Source organism: Dama dama, chromosome 1 (assembly GCF_033118175.1).
Source record: "Dama dama isolate Ldn47 chromosome 1, ASM3311817v1, whole genome shotgun sequence".
In the NCBI taxonomy this organism is placed as follows: Eukaryota; Metazoa; Chordata; class Mammalia; order Artiodactyla; family Cervidae; genus Dama; species Dama dama.
The window spans coordinates 51,208,816-51,227,925 of record NC_083681.1 but is presented as its reverse complement, the minus strand read 5'-3'; the positions used below and the strand labels follow the sequence as shown (position 1 = coordinate 51,227,925).

At 45.6% G+C, this 19,110-nt stretch overlaps 1 protein-coding gene across 1 annotated transcript in view; it reads left to right on the top strand.

Annotated features, from left to right (window-relative positions):
- The window catches only part of CLPB (ClpB family mitochondrial disaggregase), a 154,060-nt gene that overhangs the window by 28,431 nt on the left and 106,519 nt on the right, over positions 1-19,110 (top strand). The window contains exon 3 of the mRNA XM_061149504.1: positions 4,037-4,123. Coding sequence (XP_061005487.1) covers positions 4,037-4,123 — 87 coding nt within the window. The remainder of the gene's footprint in view (positions 1-4,036; positions 4,124-19,110) is intronic.

Genomic DNA, 19,110 nt, shown 5'->3' with positions numbered 1-19,110 from the left:
TTATTATATCCTTAGCAATGTGAACATATTTTAAAATGCAGTTATTTGTGGGAAAAAGTAATAAATACACACATGCATGTTAAAAAAAGGAAAGAAAACCCTGCTTGGCGTAGGTCTTGGGAAAAAAGAATTTCTGACTTGTCTCCTCAGTAGCGAGCATCAGCCAGGCACAGAGTGTGTGCATGTGCATGTTTGTTGAATAAATGAACAAAAGAGTGCTTGGAGCTGGCCTGGCTAAACTACCCAGGTCATCCTGTATGACCCTGTCTTAGAATTCCCAGGTACTTGCCAATTTGCCACTACCAACTTGAGGCCAGATCGCTTTGTTCCATCACAGAGATGGAAACAGGTTAGGGTGGCAGGCAAAAAACACTCTGTAATGAGTACCTGCTATATGCCAGGTACTGAGATGGGATCCCTGCAAATTAGAGATTATTGTCCCTACCTGATAGGTGAGAAAACTGAGACTCAGAATTTATTTGTTCAGCATTATCTAGCTGGAGTAGAATTTGAATCCAGTTCTGACTTACTCCAGAGCCTTCTATTCACCTTTTTATTACACTACACTCAGCCCTTAAGGAGAAGGCAATGGCACCCCACTCTAGTACTCTTGCCTGGAAAATCCCATGGATTGAGGAGCCTGGTAGGCTGCAGTCCATGGGGTCGCTAAGAGTCGGACCTGACTGAGCAACTTCCCTTTCACTTTTCACTTTCATGCATTGGAGAAGGAAATGGCAACCCACTCCAGTGTTCTTTCCTGGAGAATCCCAGGGATGGAGGAGCCTGGTGGGCTTCCATCTATGGGGTCGCACAGAGTTGGACACAACTGAAGCGACTTAGCAGCAGCAGCAGCAGCCCTTAAGGGGCCGGAAGAGGAAGCATCTCAATCTTTTTTCTTCAGCACTGCCTCCAGAAGAGTGTTGCTTCCAGAATTCTCAGGGCCCAGGCAGGGAAACGCGGGTCACTGACCCAATTAAGGCATAAAGGGTTCTGGCTTCATTGAGTTTCTTCTCTCCACTCCTGCATTAGCTCATCTCCCTTGGTCTATGTTACAGCAGCTTCCAAAGTGGTCTCCTTGTCCCTGTTTTCTACTCTGTCTCCTTTCAGACTCAGCTTGCTTAAGCTATTAGGTTAATTCTTTAGTTTCTTTTACCCCAAACTTCAGTGACAACCCCACTTGCCTATGGTGAGCCTCTAAGGAATGGCAAATAGGTTTCCTGTTATTGATGGTGGCTAATTGGAGCCAGTGTTGAGGAGGCTCTTTCAAGGGCTCCATGCAAAGAGCTGCTAAGAGAGATTTGTGATTTCTGACTCAAATGCAGGAGCCCAGGACCACATGACAGGCATTTGTCAACCCTTTAGATTGGGTTTTTAATGTAGGGTCCACTATTGATTTCCTGAGGACCTATGAACCTCTGGATGTTGTATGTAAAGAAAGTTTTATGTCGTTTTTGAGTGTGTGTGCACCTGTGCACTTTTCTGGAAAGGATCATCAGCTTTGATCATATTCTCAGAGGAGTCCATGGCTCGAAAAGGTTTATGCCCACTGCCTTGTCCTCCTAGCTTGGCTTTTGAGACCCTCTGTTATGCCCTTAATCTCTTGGCAGCTGCCTGTTTCTGTGCTGTTAACTGTCACATGGATGGATCTGCCTGGTGGTCTCTTTGAGTATGCCTTCTCATCACTTCCCTGCTTCTAAACAGTATCTTGTGCCTTTTGCCTTGACTGGCTTGTATTTCCTCCTCCTCCTCTAAATTGTTCCTGTTCTTCAAGACAGAGTTCAGGTCTTTCCCTCAGAAACCTCTGATTTGCTTCAGCCCTTCCTGATTTTCTAGTCTTGTGGACTGGGGGCCAGAAACATGAAGCCAGCCAGGCAGAATCACAGTTAAAATCAGAACTCCAGTCTCTCAGTTCTCAGAACCTTGTGCTCTCCACTGCACCACTTGGCCTGCTGAACAAGGGAAGATTTTGTCCAAAAAGAGATTTTTGTCTCAGAAAATTATCCCCAGGGTTCTTAGCCTCTTTAACATTTTTTTTACTATGGACACTTGTTTCTGCATAAAAGATGCTTAACAGTATGTAGTAAGATAAGAGGCCAAGGATTTTGCCCAGAAGAAACCTTTCAAACTAGAGGTGAGAGAAGGAGGGTTTCCCAACCTCCTCTCTCGACACTTTACCCTCACACTTCGTACCTCAGTTGTGCAAGACCTCTCTCAGGGCCTCATATAACCCATGCTGCCTTCTACTCTGGTCAAGAGGCTTTACCTCTGCCTGAAACACTCCTCCCCTGCCTTGCCTGCTTTTGTCTGGCTAACTCTGTTATCATCACTTCCTCTGAGAGGCCTGATGGATCATTAAGACTTGGTTAGATTCCCTGGTTGTACACTTGCAACCTGCAGCCCCTTTTCCTAGCACTCATCAGATGTGTGGTGATGTGCTTGCTGGTCTATCTCCCCTCAGGCTTTAACTGCCTATGTCAATGTCTGCAAAGGCAGGGAACAAATGAGTGAACAGATGAATTCACAGGCTGAGTGAACAAATGAGTACATGTTGCATCTCTTCATCCTTCCAAGCCTTCATCACCTGCTTACTTCAATGGCACAGACGTTAGAGTTGGCTTAGTCCAGAGGGGCAGCTACTACAGTTTATGGCAAAAGAATGGAGCTAGGACTCAACCCCAAGCATCTGGACTCTTTGCCAGGGCCCTTTTGTCTGGAACCCACTGATGAGTAGACAGCCTCACAGTTCTCCCAAACACCCATTCCTAATAAGCAGCTCCTTCCTTGTTGGTGAAACGCTCTTGACTGTTGGTCTCCTCCTTTCCTGGCCTCCTACAACACTTCTGGTGGGAGACCACACACTATAGGCTTTGGTTTCCTGTTATCCTGAGTCCTCCCTCCACAACTAAATTCCCTAGAACAAACCCCCTGTGTTCACCATACCCCCATTCCAGAATTCAGCACAGGATCAAGTGCATATCATGCTGATTTGTTGGAGTCCATTCAGTCTTTTGTCTTCCATGTTACATGGAACCAGGTTCAGTATAGAGGAGGGGTGATGAGGTGAGAAGAGTTCAGGCTTCAGAGCCATTATTGACTTGGGTTCCAGTCACAGGCTTGCCCCTTACCTAGCTTTGTGACCTTTATCGAGTCATTTCACCTCACTGAACCTGTTACCTCATCCATGAAAAGAGGAGATTAACATCATCAGCTCCTTAAGCATGTATGAAGAGTGAATGGAGAGAATGTATGCAAAGTTCCCAGGCAGTTCCTGCTTGTGGGAGGTGCTCAGTAAGAGTTGGTTCTCTTTACTCGCCTCTCTACCCCCACATTATAGGGTCCCCTGCTACCAGGACCTAAAATACCCAGACTTTTTGGGGTATGGTTCAAACCTCATGCTTGTTCATTTATCCAACAGCTGCTGAGCTCCTACCCACATGCTAGGCACTTACATATCCAGTCAAGTAGGTTCACATGGACTTTCCTAGAAGCCTCATCTAGCATTTCCAACACTCTTTCCATCTTTCCTTGGGTTCAAAGAGTTCCAATTCCAAACAGCCACCTTACAGATAAACTTGAGAAGTGGGATCCTTCTATAAAATGGTAGCTACATAGATAAGAAGTGTTGTCGGACATTTGGTGCTAAGCATGGAGAAATTCTGAGGACAGAGATCTGTGGACTGGATGAGTCAGGAGAGCCTTGTTGAGGGAGAGTCCCCCAAGCCAGGATTGTATCCTATGAAAGTAGGATTAAAATAGGCAGAGAGTCAGGGAGAGAGCATTCTGGATAGAGAGAAGGCACATTCTTTCCTCAGAAGGCTGGAAGGATAAGAGCGGAGGCAGACTCATTTAAGGGAAGAGAGAGAGGAAGAGGAAGCGTGGAGTCAGGGGATAGTGACCAGAGGAGCTGGGATGGGTATTTGGTTCTCAGAGGTCTATAACTATTTCAAAATCCATCTAGTCCCTGTTGATTTTTCATGTCTTCCACTCTTATGTCCATGATAAACCATACACTGAAAATATTTCTGTCTCTCTCCAGACTATTGTCGGAAGGTGCAGATGTCAATGCAAGGCACAAACTTGGCTGGACAGCACTAATGGTGGCAGCCATCAACCGAAACAACAGGTGAGAGATCTCCTTCCACCCTCTCTTTGCCAGAACTCTGCAGACCATGATCCTGAACCTTCTCCTACCCTTGGCCTGTCCCCATGCTGTCTTCTCCAGAGGCAGGGAAATGGCCTCAGCCTAAGGGACTGTTCTTCACCTGGTGCAATGGAACATTCAGGAGATGTGGAGTGGGAAGCTCTAGCTCTGGATCCCAGCTCCATCATTCACTGACTTTGTGACCTTAGGCGAGTCGTTTGCTTTACCGAAGCAACAAAATGTTTGAGAAACCTGTTGTTAGGGATTAAGTATACATGTTCAAGTTATCATCATGATTCTGCCATCATATCTTTTCATGTTGAGCAGTCCGCAGTCACTGTCCCCAGCAAGGGCTTCTTTGGGCTGTTCCTTTGGAAGTTCTGATAGAAATTAGGGAAGGTGGGGTGTTCTGCCCTCTCATTGCAGGCTCTGCTATTTCCCTGCCCGCTCCCCTAGTGCCCCAGCATGCAGCTGTTGGGTTAAGGTTGAAATAGTCTACTTTGTACAGAGAGTGAGCTCTACTACTCAACAGCCATCCACATATGTATTAATTTTGCCGCTGAGACAACTGAAGCCCAGAGAGGCAGAGTGATTTGTCTGAGGTCACACGGGTAGCATTTAGAACCTGGTCTGGCTGCCTGCAGAGTTTGTTTTACTGTAACTCACTGCTGCCTTCCTCTGCCAGATCCCAGGCTCAGGCTAGATGCTTTGAGTCTCTAGTTGTGATTGTGCAAAAGAACTGACTGAAAAAGCAGAAAAAGATGCTTTCAAAGAAGGCAGACTGGGCATTTCAGTAGCAGCCACTGATATTGATCATGGGAGGTGCCAATTTTCATTTTCCCTTCAACCAGATCTTTAAGGCTTTTATCTGCCAGTACCAACCACCTTTGTGAGAGTCATAAAGGTGGTAGAAATCAACCAAACTGGGACTTTATAATGTCGAGGTGGCACTGCCTCAGACTGGCTGAGAGACTTAGCTGTACTGAGCTAGTTCTGTCTTCTCTGCTCCTCTGTCATGAACTTGATCTCAGCACTCTGTCTCCTTATTTGCCTCTTTAGCTCCAAGCACATAGTCTTTAAAAGAAAAATTGATGTAAACAGGCTCTACAAGTCAGAGCCTAGTGTCCAGTTCTGGTTCCGACCCTTGGTTGAATTTCAAAATTCTATGGACACCTAGTTTCTTCACCTGAAAGCAACTATTTCTGCAAACATTTGGTAGATAACTCCTCTGAGCCAGGCTCTGTGTTAATCGCTGGGGAATCAGAGGCCTTGGGAGTTCATGGTCTCATGTGGAAAAGATAGGCAGGTAAAGAAGCAGCGTACAGTGTAATCAATGATGTCAGAGCAGTGTGGACAGGATGTTATCAAAGCAGAGGGTGTGAGGGGACTGAGTCTGACAGAAGAGCAGATAGATTCTCACTGTATTCTTGTGAGAGTCAGATGAGATAATGTATGTGCTATAGGTTACGAATGGTGAGATGTTATTCTCTGCTGCTAGACCTGTCCACACACAATCACATGTGTTTGTTCTACCTCTGATAACCCGATTCCCCTGCCTCCACCCCCACCCACCAGTCTTTCCCAGCTTGCAGGTATCTCTATCTGCAAGAGATAACCAGGGGTGGAGAAAAGGGAGGGGGTGTGAGCCCTTCTGTGTGTGATATTTTCAGCGTTGATACAGGATAGGAAATAACAGTATATTTAAGGGTAATGCCAATCATTGAGCAGATTGCTCATAGATGTGCTTTGAGGACACTTCTCTCTCAATCTAATGAGTTGTTGGTTTAACTGATTGCTCTTTCTTTATCTAGGGCCATTAGCAAATCAGTGATGCTCACTGAGCAAGGTGAGAGTGTTGGCTTGTATTTACTTGGTTCCTGGGACTAATTATTAGTGTTTTAAGCTTCTATTTTATGCCCTCCTCTTCCTTCCAGCACCCAGGAAGCCCAGATTTTTACAGAAAACAGCATACTTTCAGGTTAGATTTATTTATTCATATCACAAAAATTGTTCCGTACCTTCTCTTTACCAGGCACTGTTCTTTTGTTTTTTTTTTTCCAGGCACTGTTCTTGATAGACAAATATCCCTGTCCTCAAAGAGCTTATTTCTATACAAGTGGTGGTCCTTGGGTAGAAAGAGGCAGAAACAAGCAATAAACAGTAAATACAGTGCACAAGTAAACTATATAATATGTTAGGAGACAAGAAGTGCTAATGGAAAAAAAGGAAAAGTAGAATCTGGTATGCCAGGAATATAATGCTCAGGGTGGATAGGCCACATTCCTAAGGTGCTGTGGGAGTGGTCTTGAAGGATTATTGTGTCCATCCCAGCACAATCTGCCAATGTTTTTCTGTGTTAGAAGTGTGCTGATCCTCATCTTATCAGTCACCAGACCTGCTGTCTGGAATCATACTGGCCAGGCCTGAAATGCCACCACCTTTGAATTGGGTTTGTATCAAGCAAGAGTAGAGGGGCAGCAACCTGGGATTCAAGGCAGAAAACAGAGAACCTTCACCTCCTTTCCAGTGTTGGCAGCCCACAAGCTCAAGGGAAATATCCTGAGAAAAGCCCAGTCGTTTCACCCTCCACTGCCTATAGTGCCTGGCTGCTTAATGTGTTAAGTCCTTGGGGATATGAACACAATAGTCTCTATCCTTAAGGAGATAACCTCTTGTGAACTTTTATATATACATATATGTGTATATATATATGTGTGTGTGTGTATGTATTATTTTATTTAATTTAGAATGGAGAAGGTGTTATTTAGTTTTGAATAGAAAATATAGTGCTATAGAACAAAGAAAATCATTTATCCCCTCCTTTTATTTCCAGAAAGGGTTTGAGGTGACTTAAATTCAAATACAAACATAGATGTACACAGGAGAGTTAAAACTGGATCAAGATCAGAAATCATATTGGTAAAAGGAAAGATAATTCTATCAGGGTTGAACTTGAGATTTTCTTTTCCAGAAATAGGTTTGTTGTTTTTTTAAAAATAAAATAGAGGAACAAGGAGCCATCAGCTGAATTTCCTCTATCTAGAAACCAGTCACTATATATCTATATCTGTGTGTGTCTAATTTTACATAAATGGGACCAGGCTGTACTCTCTGTAAGTCAGGTAACTTGTGGAATAGAGTATGAATTTAGTTAGAAGTTTCCTGACCAAGCAAAAAAGGATGCAGAGAATTTTGGTTCTTCAGGAGAGAGGAACGTGGTTCTGATGCGCCTTTTTATCATCATGTTAGGCATCCAGCAACTTAAAAAAAACTGTACTGTGTTAGGTACTGATGTGTTAGGCTAGAGGGCCTTCAGATACTAAGTAAGCATCCCAGCCTTTGCCTTAAGAAGCTTACTTGGACTGCTAACATCAAGGACTTGAGCATTGTGATGGCCATTGTCTTCACTAGCCGTCCTGCCAAAGATTTACCAACATTCTGCTCGGACAGTCCTTTCACAAGCCTAGTAACAGCTTGGGTGTAGTATTGACTTGAGGAGTAGCCGGCAGGGGCGGGCCCCTTCTCCACAGTGAGCCCTCCGTAAGCCTCACGCCACAGGCACTTGTTTAGCCTAAATCTGGGTGCCTCATTCCATGTTGCACTCTGACCCAGCCCGGCTAAAGGCTAAGCCACAGGGTCCGAGGACGACCACTGTAACTTAGCATAGCCTCTACTGGCTCGTGCAAATACACCCAGGCTTCAGCTAAATTCAATTAGTTTTTCTTTAAGAACGGAAAGAAATCCAATTTTACTAAACATGGACAGACGGTGGAAGGCACTTTGATGTTACAACTTCTCAGTGATGCTTTACTTAGTCACAAGTTCATAAGCAAGAAGGCTTAATTACTTGGGAAAACACGGGATTAAAACTGGATACAATGGTGGAGTATCCGCTCTTGGGCAACTTGATTCGAACCCATGCACTGAGTTCGTGTGTGGTGCAAACTTTGATGTGCGCGGTGACAAGCTGGAAGTCATGACCCCCTCAGGGATGCTCCTTCAGATGGCATTTGCAGGATGTGTAGGCGGAGAGGCAGGGCCTGCCAGGCCTGTTTGCTCTACTTTGATGTCCAGGCAGCCACAGGCCCCACTGTTTGCTCTTTCACTGAGGGGTGGGTTGGGAGCCTCCTACCTTTCCCAGTGGACAATGGCCAGCAATGGAGTGTGACGACTGTTGACCATTCCAGGAGCCTGGCGGACCAGAACAAGGCTTTGGGAGGTGCCGAGCCTGGGGGGCCAAAAGCTGTTTATAGGACAGCCGTTTCTCCAAATGTAGCTTTCTTTAAAGCCCCGTGGTGGTCAGGTGCTCATCGTGGAGGTACAAACGGTCTTGTGAGTTTTAATAGGTACTGAGTACTGCTTGACCCTTTGTCCAGTGGCACTAAGGTACTTGTCAATTGAAAGTTTGTCTTTTCTGTTTTCTTGATCAACATGTATGTGCAGGGGATAGTGGTTTGGAATTAAAATGGTACGATTTCTGATTCCTCAAAAAAGAAGCTGTCAAAACACGTCTGATAACAAAATTATCTAGAAGGTATAAAGAACTCTTGGACACATCAGTAATAAAAAGATAGCCCAGTTTTTAAAAAATAGGCAAAAGACTTGAGCAGACACTTCACCACAGAAGAGATTGGTGGGAAATAAGTACATTAAAAATACTCAGCATTTAGGGAAATGCACGTTAAAATCATAGTGAAATGCTATTCCATTTGACCAAATACCTATTCCAATGACCAAAATTTTAAAAACTGACAGTACCAAGTGATGATAGTGATGCAGAACAATTGTCATAACTGCTGATATGAATGTGTAATGGAATAGCCACTTTGGAAAACATTTTAGCAATTTCTTAGAGAGGCAAAATGTACATTTATCAAACAGCCCAGCAATACCAACTCCTAGGTATTTGTCCGTGAAAAATAAAAACATATCTACCTAGAGACCTGTTTGCAAATATTTACAGTAACCTTATTCATAATCCCCCAAAACTCAAAATCACCCAAATGTCCATCTTCTGATGAAAGGACAAATTATGGTACATCCATACAGTGGACCTCTCAGCACTGGGGAAAAAAAAAAAAGGACTAATTTCTTGTACAGGTAACAACATGGTCGAATCTTGAAAGTCTTATGCTAAGTTAAAGCCAGACAATGAAAGCTACCTTCTGTATAATTCCATTTATATGACAGTCTGGTAGAGGCAATACTATAGGGACAGAACTCAAGTTAGTGGCTGCTAGCATTTAGGAGAACCCACTCCAGTGTTCTTGCCTGGAGAATCCCAGGGATGGGGGAGCCTGGTGGGCTGCCGTCTCTGGGGTTGCACAGAGTCGGACACGACTGAAGCGACTTAGCAGCAGCAGCAGCAGCATTTAGGAGTGGGAGGAAGGACACAAAGGAACTTTTCGGGTGACGGAAGTACTTTAGAGTATTAATTCTTAATTCTGGTGGTGGCCATACAACTCATCAAATTGTACATCTTAGAAGGATGCATTTTACTCTGTGTAAATGATGCTTCAATAAACTGACATTAAAAAAGTTTTTCAAATGTCACCATCTTTCTCTATATTTTCACTGTTAATTGTGACCTTTGGTGTACTGAGAATTCGTGATTGTAGTGTTAAAATGAAAAAAACGAACCCATATTGTTTGTGGTCACCTAGAATGTTTTGAATCCTTATTGCTGATGGGATCTTACATTGGAATACTATATATTCTGATTATAGAGAGTAAAGATTTGTGGAGTCACACAACTGATGCATAGTGATCAATTCACTTTGTGAGTGGTATATTGGCAGGCTCACAAAGTGTCATAGGGTTCTTCATAGCAAGGAGAAAGAGCAGGGCTCAGGACTGGGAACTTGCCTCATCCCGTATCATTCTTGGGTTCTTTGTTCCTGGACTGGCGTCCAGGGAGGACCGCCTAAATAGTGTGGCCATTGGGGTGCCTCAGGAACCAAGGATCCTGAAAGGGTGGGGTGGTGGGGGGACATTGAGATTTGAGCCCGCTTGGGCTTGCTGGTTGCTTTGAAAGCCCCTGCCTCAGAGAAGGTGAGTCCACCAGACAGAGAAGGAAGCTCCAGCAGAACTGTTTGAAATTCCCCACAAGAGTCTCCCTCCCTCCTGCTTTTTCTCCTGGAGTACATTTCATCAGCATCGGAAGGACTGCTTCCCGGCACTGCCTTCCCTACTTGGCTGGGGTCCCTGAGGAGCTGAGCTAATGAGTGGATAACACGCATTTGCCAAGGCCTTCCTGGATGTGGTACCTGGGCTTTGTTAATTTTAAAATGCCGCCATCCTTGGCCAAAGACCATTTAATTCCCTCTCATAGCAGTCATTTATTTTTAGCATTGGCTTATTTTCCCTCCATCTTACTAAGGAAAGGGGGACATTATACCCTATCTTTAAGAACCCAGAAGCCCAAGCTAGATTCCCGACCCTCAGGAGAGGCTTTACAGGCCTCTCTGTGCGGCCGACAACTGTGCAGGTGTTCTCTGAGCAGAGAACTGGTTCTGCTCTTGCAGCTGGACCAGGGCAGCCTCCTTGGGAGGCTCTTCTTTGCTGACTGGCCAGAGCCAGAACAAGTAGAGCACCCTGGACCCATGCTTCAGCTTAGGTCTTTAGGAGGCCTGACAGCGTGGAGGTCTAGCCTGTCTTGGAGGCTTCCAGCCTCTTCCCAAGATACCCCGCCTGTTCTCAGCCTGGCTGCTTGCTGCACAACGGTGCTTCCTTTGGCCCAGAGAGGCTGACTTTGTGCTGTCTGATCTCCTGACTGTAGTGATGATGATGGTTGTGGTGTCTTCTGCGTGCCAGGCCCATGTCAAGTACTTCCAGTATTGGCTGTGATCCTCACTGTAACCCTAAAAGGGATAGGTTATTATCCCTGTTTGACATATAGAGAAAATGAAGTTCAGAGGTGCTCAAGCTTGTCACTGTTGAAAGGGAGAGCTGGGATTTGAAGCCAGGTACCTCTGAACCCCAAACCCTTTTTCTCTCCACTGGACTGCACTGCCCAGGTAGGGAAGATTCAGGATCAAAGCCATGTCAGGACCAGGTGTCAAGTCAACTCGGGCAAGGTTTCTTGATGACCCACTATGTGCTGGATGATTTTGAGAAATTTAAAAACCAACAAACTACTGTCCTTGTCTTCAGAGAAGAGATAAAACAAGCCCCCTTTAACTGTAGAATGAGGCAGAGGATGGTCATTACCCCAGAGAAGACCAACCTAGAGTGCTGGGGAGGGGGTGATCATGAAAGGAGGCCCTTTCACATGAGGTGGGCCTTGAAAGATGAACAGGAGTTTGATCAGTAGAGGTGGAGAGTAGAAAGACAGCATTTTTGGAATAAGGACCATTGTGAGCATAGGCTCCTAATGGTAAGAAAGTAGGGGTGTACCAGAGTTCATTGGAGGCACTGGCAGGGTCTGGAGACCAGCGAACATAAAGGAAAGCCTTATCCAGCACAGGCCACGGTCCTTTCAGGCTGAGACTGTCCAGCATGTGGTGGTGTTGTGAGCTCGAGAGCTGAAAGACTGGGGTTCACATCCAGGCTCTTGCTCCTATTGTCTCGACAAATTCTTTCACTTACCTGTGATTGTTTCCTCAACCATGATACGGAGATAAGAAGGTGAGCTGCTTTTAAGTGAGTAAATGTATGTAAAAGTGTTTAGAATGATGCCTGCACATAATAAGCACTGGAGAAGAGTTTGCTACTTTAGTTAATAGTAGTGTAGTAGTAGTGGTAGTGTCTTAATTATTATTGTGACCAACCCTGCTGCGGCTGATTGTGGGTGACCTCATGAAGTTAGTGAATTTCCTGCAAGTAGGCCTATCTTTGAGGGAGGTGGCGCTATTACTTGCCTCTCACCAGTGTCTCTTTTGTATGATGCAGAAGCAGTAGGGCTTTGGAAATTCTTTTTCTACTCCTTTTCATCTCGGAAGCTGTGCCTAGAACACGGGACCCCAGACCAGAGCATTTTGACGTGAAGATGGCTATTGTCCCAGGTGGCCACCTGCCTGGTGAAGAACAGTTGCCAGTATTTCCCAGCAAGGAAGGGTGGCTGAGGGTTCTGGCCAGGTGCCCAGAATGCCAGCACTATGCCCCCAGAAAAGTGTGCCGTGCTTGACGTCTCTCCCACCGCTGCTGCTGTGGCTGATTATCTCTGAGTAACAAAGAGTCATTTCTAATCCCATTTAGAATCATTGCCCAAGATAATCCTGTTTCATAGTAATGATATTCCAATTCCAGCATGCACCCGTTTCTAATTTGGCAGACACATGCCTTGACCTCAGGCCACCCAGGCACTACTATTGGGGAAGTGATGCCAGCTCATTTGCCTAACTTGACAGTCTCAGGGTACCCACCCACTTTTCCACCGCTGTATCCCATCCTGGGGTTCTGTGTTCAGGGCTCTCTTCACCGAGAGGATCGGTTGGGACAAAAAGAGCACCCAGTGCTCATCCCCTTCAGCAGCCTGGGGAGGAGTGTTCCATTTCTAGGGACTGTGATGTGGTGTGCTCCTGCATCTCTCTAAAGACCTCAGACCCACGAGCTGTGCTTATTAGGGCTGCCAGGCCGGTGGGTCGGGGATATACAGTAAATATCAGTAAATACGGTGAGTGTGCCTGGGATGCAGCAAGGTTTTGGCTGTCTCTCATGCTATCTGTGTGAATAAAATATGATGTAGCAAATAGTTTAGTTAAAACTAATGAATGGTGAGTGATCTGGTTCATTGTTTATATATGAATGGATATCAGGCTGGAAAGCAGACTGTACTTATGAACCACAGGGTTCTGTCCTATTCACTAGTCATATCACTGATTCTAATGAGACCACTGATAAATGACAACCAAACTGGCAAATTAAATGAAGCTGATATGTTGGGTGAAAGAATTGCAAATGTGAAAAAAGAACTCAATGGGATAGAGCAGTGGTTAAATCTGTGGTGATAAAAATTAATAGGGGGGATGAGTGTTTCAGTCTGCAGTTAAAACCAAGACCAACAGTAATATCCAGGGCAACCCAATTTAGCAGTTCTGGCAAGTAGAGCCCAGGAGCTGACTGCAGCCTCAGTGTGTGCACCAGCAGTGCAGTGTTAAGGCCTGAGAAGTGAATAGATAACAAATATTTACTGGCCTGTACTCTGCCCTATGTGCAGGGGAACAGGTGGCCAGGCACAGTCCTCACTTTAGGGAGCACAGTCTAGATGTGCGTGGCAGAGTGGTGAGGGACAAGGGCTCCAGAAAAAGGACCTGAGTTTAAAACCTCGCTCTACCTCTTGCCAACTGTTTCTTCATCGGCAGAGTAGGAACAATAATGGCACCTGCCTCAGCATCATGTGGTTGCAAAGATTAAAATGCACTTAAGACAGCCTAGTACGTAGTAAGTGTAGGAGCCCCAGCATGCTCTTATGGATGATTTGCCTATGGAGAGCCTGGTCTAGCCCATACTGTGGAAAGAATCCCTAATAACCAGGGCCTGACCACTCTGGCCCATTGGTTTGGCGACCAAGTATTATGAACCACAGATTGAAAGGCATGGACCTGTGTTTAGAACTAGGTGAAGAGTGTGAAATTTCGATTGTCCTGGAAACCCTGTAATGGATAGTCTTGGTTTGGTGGCCCACTTAATGTGTTATGCCTTCCTTGAGCTTTGCCCAAATTATCTCACCTTGTCTGGGCACACTATTGATTTTTGACCCTTGTCTATCTGAATCAGATTCCCTTTTATTAACCCAGCTAGCTTTATGACTATCTGAAAATATCACTGTCCCTGGTGCATAGTAAGGGCCCAGCAACTATTGGATGTTAGGACAGATTAATGGATGGTCAGGTGGGTGAGAACCAGTGTGGTTTAGGGGAATGTGCACCAGACAGTAATGAGTTTGAATCTTGGTTCCTGTGTTTATTTAACATGTATACTTGGACAGCTCATGTTATCTTGCTGAGCCTCAGTTTATTCATTTATAAAATTGACTGGCACCTCATTGCAAGTGGTTATAATGATCTGGAATAGTAAATGTAAAAGTAAATGTAAAGTGCTCAACCCTCTATGGCTACTTTATTATGATTACTGATCTTTGCCTTTTGAGGGAAGTAAATAAAATATCATCCTCATTCGAGAAAACTGGGACACATTTTCTACACAGGTACCTTGCTTCCTACCTAATCTTTAGTTTGTTTCCCAAGGAAGCTGACTTTAAAAAGAAAACTGCACCCCATCCTCCCAAAAAAGAAGAAAACTGCCATCCTGTTTCCCCACTACCCGCCCCTGCCCCAAGCTCATGCCCCCTCACCACAGGATCTCTAGATTCAACACGTGCCTTTAGCCGGCCACCCTGCTTTCCTGACCTCCCATAGACTGGCCAGTAGACTGAATGAGCCACAGCTCATTTGACTTCCAACAGACCTCCTGAACTGTGACCTCTTTGCTTCCTCCCCTCACCGAGGTGTGCGCTGGGTTGAGAATAGGTCAACTCTTTGTCTTCTGCTTGGGACACGGTGACCCTATGCTTGGATGTGGGGGGTAAAGGGGAGGGGGAGTCAGAGGAGCCTCTCCAGAAGCTCCACATTGTGTGGGGACGACCTGGAGCTGGGATCACTGCCCTTCTTGCTTCACCAGCTCCAGCTGCTCACCAGCCCTCTCTGACACGTGCCTGGCCCAGCCTAGGCCTCAGCTCACACCACAGGTTTCCTCCCTCTTTCCTAAACAGTGTGATGACCCAAAGCCCCTCCAGCCACTGAGAACAGAAAGCCAATCGATGCAACTGCCCTCTCGAGCTTTGTGACGCCCCACAGTCTTGAAAATGGGAGCTCATCAAGGTCCATATGAGCCAGCTTCCTAAGGGTGCTTCCACCTCTAATCTAATTACAGCCTAATCAGCAAATTAAAACATGCCTCATGGGGTCTGTTGCTCCAAAGGGACTTCTGTGAGCCTCAGGAGCTGCCACTTAGAGACCACCCTCTGGTTCATTTCCTCATCTTTGTTTGGGAACTGCCTGGTGTAAGTCGGGAAGGGTTTGGTGCTCAGGAGAGGAAGATGGGGACGTTTTCCACAGCTAAGCTGCCTGCAACCCAGTTTGGACCCTCAGGTGTTAGAAGGCTGGGAAGGGCTAAGACAGTTGCCTTCCACCTTTCTCCCTCGTTTCTCACCAAATGAATTATTTCATTTATTCATACAGTCATTCAGAAAGCATCTGTCGACCACTTATTGTGATCTAGGCATTGGGCAAGAAGCTAGGAAAGAAGGTTGAGACATGGCCCTTGCCCTGTGGCCTACAGGAAAGGTAAATAAAAATAGACAGGCAACCACAATATGATATGGTGAGTGGCACCTTCCACTTGAGTGAGAATTGGGTTCTGTGCAAGCAGGAACGGCGTGCACCCGGGCTGAGAGTCAGAGAGGCCTCAGTTGAGTTAATGACTATGTCACGGAGGAGCCCTGAAGGTGAGTGACCACTAACCAGTTGAAGGGGAAGTGGGGCAGCGGGGGGGGCACTCCCAGCAGGAGGGATATATTTGATGGTCTTTGGTGTACTTCAGGGAATTCATTGTTTTCACTGGGCCCTTAATTCTTCAGCTCCCAAGATCACTAGATCAACATAGGAATTAGAAGTTCTGCAGTTGAGAGACTCCCTGAAGGAATAAACTTTTAGAAGAAATGAGGGCAGGAAATCCGACCCTTTTTAATTTTTTAAATAATTTTATTTATTTATTTTTGACTGTGCTGGGTCTTCATTGCTGCACAGGCTTTTCTCTAGTTGTGGTGTCCGAGCGTCTCATTGCAGTGGCTTCTTTTCTCCTGGAGCACAGGCTCTACGGCACCCAGGTTTCAATGGTTTCGGCTCAGGGGCTCTAGAGCACAGGCTCAGTAGTTGTGGTGCCCGGGCTTTAGTTGCTCCAAGTCATGTGGGATCTTCCCAGATCAGGGATCAAACCCATGTCTTCTGCACTGGCAGATGGATTCTTTTTACCTACCACTGAGCCACCAGGGAGACCCCTTAACCCTTTTTTAAAGATCATCTATTATTGTGTCCAGCCTGTTGCTTCTAACTGCTGCATCATGTTTTATAGACCACATTTAACTCACTCGTTTCCTCAGTGATGGACACCTGAGTGCCTGCAACTCCCCACTACCACAAAAGGTGTGGGGACATCTCCCATGTTTGGACCTGTGTTAGAATTTCTCTGAGATATGTATACTCAGGAGCAAAGTGCTGGGTTATTGGGTCAGGTACTTTAATGTGACAAATACTACAAGATGACTTCTGGAATGGCTGCATCAGTCTGTCCCCAGGCAGTGCCTGAAGAATCCAAGATCCTCATGCCTCACCAACACTGGGTACTTTTCAGCTTTCTCACTTTTGCCAGTATGTTGAATTTAAAGTGCTATCTCATTTTTAAATTTTCTTTACAGCAAGACCTTGTTGGTTATCTGTTTTAAATACAGCAGTGTATGCATATCAATCCCAAATTCCCAATAAAGTGCTATCTCATTTAAAAATCTTTTCATTTCTCTGATCACAAATGAGCTTGAGAATTTCTTCATATACTTAATCATCTTGTTTGTTTCCTCCCTCCTCTGGGTGTTGTTGCCTCATTTTTCTGTGGGGCTTCCTGATCCTTGCCTTGTTGCTAAAACTTGAATTGAGGCAAGTCCTCCAGACTGTTAGCTACCTGGGGTTCCATAAAGGGACGTGAGAGGCAATATAGCTGAATGATAAGAACATGGACTTGGTAGCCAGACTGCTGTGGTTTGAATCCCACCTGTGCTCCTTACAACTGAGTGACCTTGGGCAGGTTACTTACCCCTTGCGTTTCTGTTTGACCTCCCTCATAGGGTTGTTGTGAGGATTAAATGTTAGTATATATAAAGTATTAATATTTAAAATAGTGCCTGGTGGGTAGGAAGTATATACAAATGCTAGCTCTTAATATTAGACTGCTGTCTTCTTCCTACTTAGCTCCACTGTACCCTTGAGAAATTGAATACTTATACGAGCAGGCAGTAAAAGAAAGTAGAAGGAAAACAGCTCTTAGCCTAGACTCAGAGCTCACCACTCCTAATCACTTGTGTAACTCTTACCCAGGTCTTGGGTTCTAGACCTGCGTTCTCCTCCCTTCCTGAGGCCAGTCTTCAATACCTGACCATTTCTGACTAGTCAGATTTCCAAGCCTGCAGTACCCGCCAGCCCCCCAGCCTGGCTAGCTCAGTCCTGTTGCTCTTCCTCTGCCAGCCTGTCAGCTGGATACCATCCCTCACAACCTTCACCTTCAGCATTCACACAGCTCAGTCTTTTTGGTAAGTCAGCTCACTTGGGCAGAGATAAGACCAGAATAGATTGTGATGGACATACAGGAAGGCACGTACTGCTACCAGAGCCGAGTCACTAAAGGCTAACTCTAAACTGCCATCTTCTCGGGCTGCAGACATTCTCTGACTTTCCAGGTTAGTATTGGAAGTAGGGTATCTGGAGATTCTCTTCTAGCCTTTGAAGTTGATACTGATATTGGTAGGCATGTCTTTCCACAGACTATCAGAGGCCAAGTTCTGACTGGCTGGGAGAATTGCTGATGTTTGTAAGCCTTTGCCCAGTGAGAACCTATGGAGTAGTCAGCATAATTCCTTTGAGTGTGTTACAGAAAAACTTGAGTGAGTGGAATGGTGTACCCTGCCCCCTTTAATCCAGCTATTAAAACCATGAAGACCTAGCCCGTATTAGGTACTGCCCATTTGGCACCAGCTGTTGACATTTAAGGTAGTGATACCTAAACCCAAACCTCACGAGTTATAGCCATCATGCCAGCACCAGAACAGAGTCGGCTGCAGTTATCCTTTGGTGGATCACCTTGAATAGCTGTGCCTGCCTCCCTTTGTACCATCAGATCCGGTAATCCCCTTGTCAGCCAGGTGGGCCAACTCACCATCTCTTATACGTCACCTTCTCCCAGATACATTTCCAAATTGGGGGGTTTGTTTCGGCTTCAGCAAAAACAAAAATGTCAAAGAGACAGAAATCTCTTCATTTCCAAAGTCTTCTCATTGCTGCTCCTGGTGTCTACTTCTTTTGTCTTCCCTTGGCCTCATACCAGTGTGTTTCTTGGTTTCTGGTTGTTGACTTGTTTTGTGTCTGCTGTTTCCCTCTGTCTCTAGTCCTTAGCATATGACCTGGCTTTTGGCTCTCTGCCTCACGTCTCTGCTGCCTGGTCTCTGGCCCTTGGCTCTGTTTTGACTCTGAACTTCTTGGCACTCCCTGGGCCTGACCTGCTGCTAAACCTGTTCTCACCAGCCTTGCCCTAGGTTTCTCTTACCCGGCTGGCTTCCTAGCCTGTTTTTGCCCTGCTGCATCCCACAGGTCCACAAAGTTCTTTTTGTCTTCAAAGCTAACTATAGTCATGTAGTCCTTTAGCCTGATCTGGACTGATTTCTCCAAAAAAGACCTAATCCCCATGGAACTCTGGGTCAAATGCTTTTTAAGTATGAGTTGACTCTTGGACAAAAAGCTTACTAGCTATCTGATAAACTGTTTGGTGCCACTCTGGACCACAGAGCAGCCGTGGTTCTTTTAGTCCTAGCTCTATCCCATTGAAGGGCTGCTGCCTTTTGCATTTATGAAAAGTGAAAGGAATCTTCTCCAAGGTTGCAGAATGAGTCACTTGCTTGGATGCTTACCCTCCTTGTCCTCCAAGTTTGTGAAGTGAATTGCCCATTCCTTTTGATTGGGTTAGCAGCCCCAGGGCCTAGCCTCATCACTTTTCTCTCCCCATCCTGCCAGACCACTGTCTGCCCCCTGGGGCCAAGGGTAGCATACTTGGTTGCTTGGGCACGTCTTGCAGCCTGCAAATTGGACAGATGGAATCAATACTCAGGAACCTGGAGAGGCCCAGGTAGCACAGTTAGTGACACTAAATGCCTAGAGGGACAGCCTGCCCTGGGAGGGGTTGTGATTGAGTAGTGATTGGACACAGCA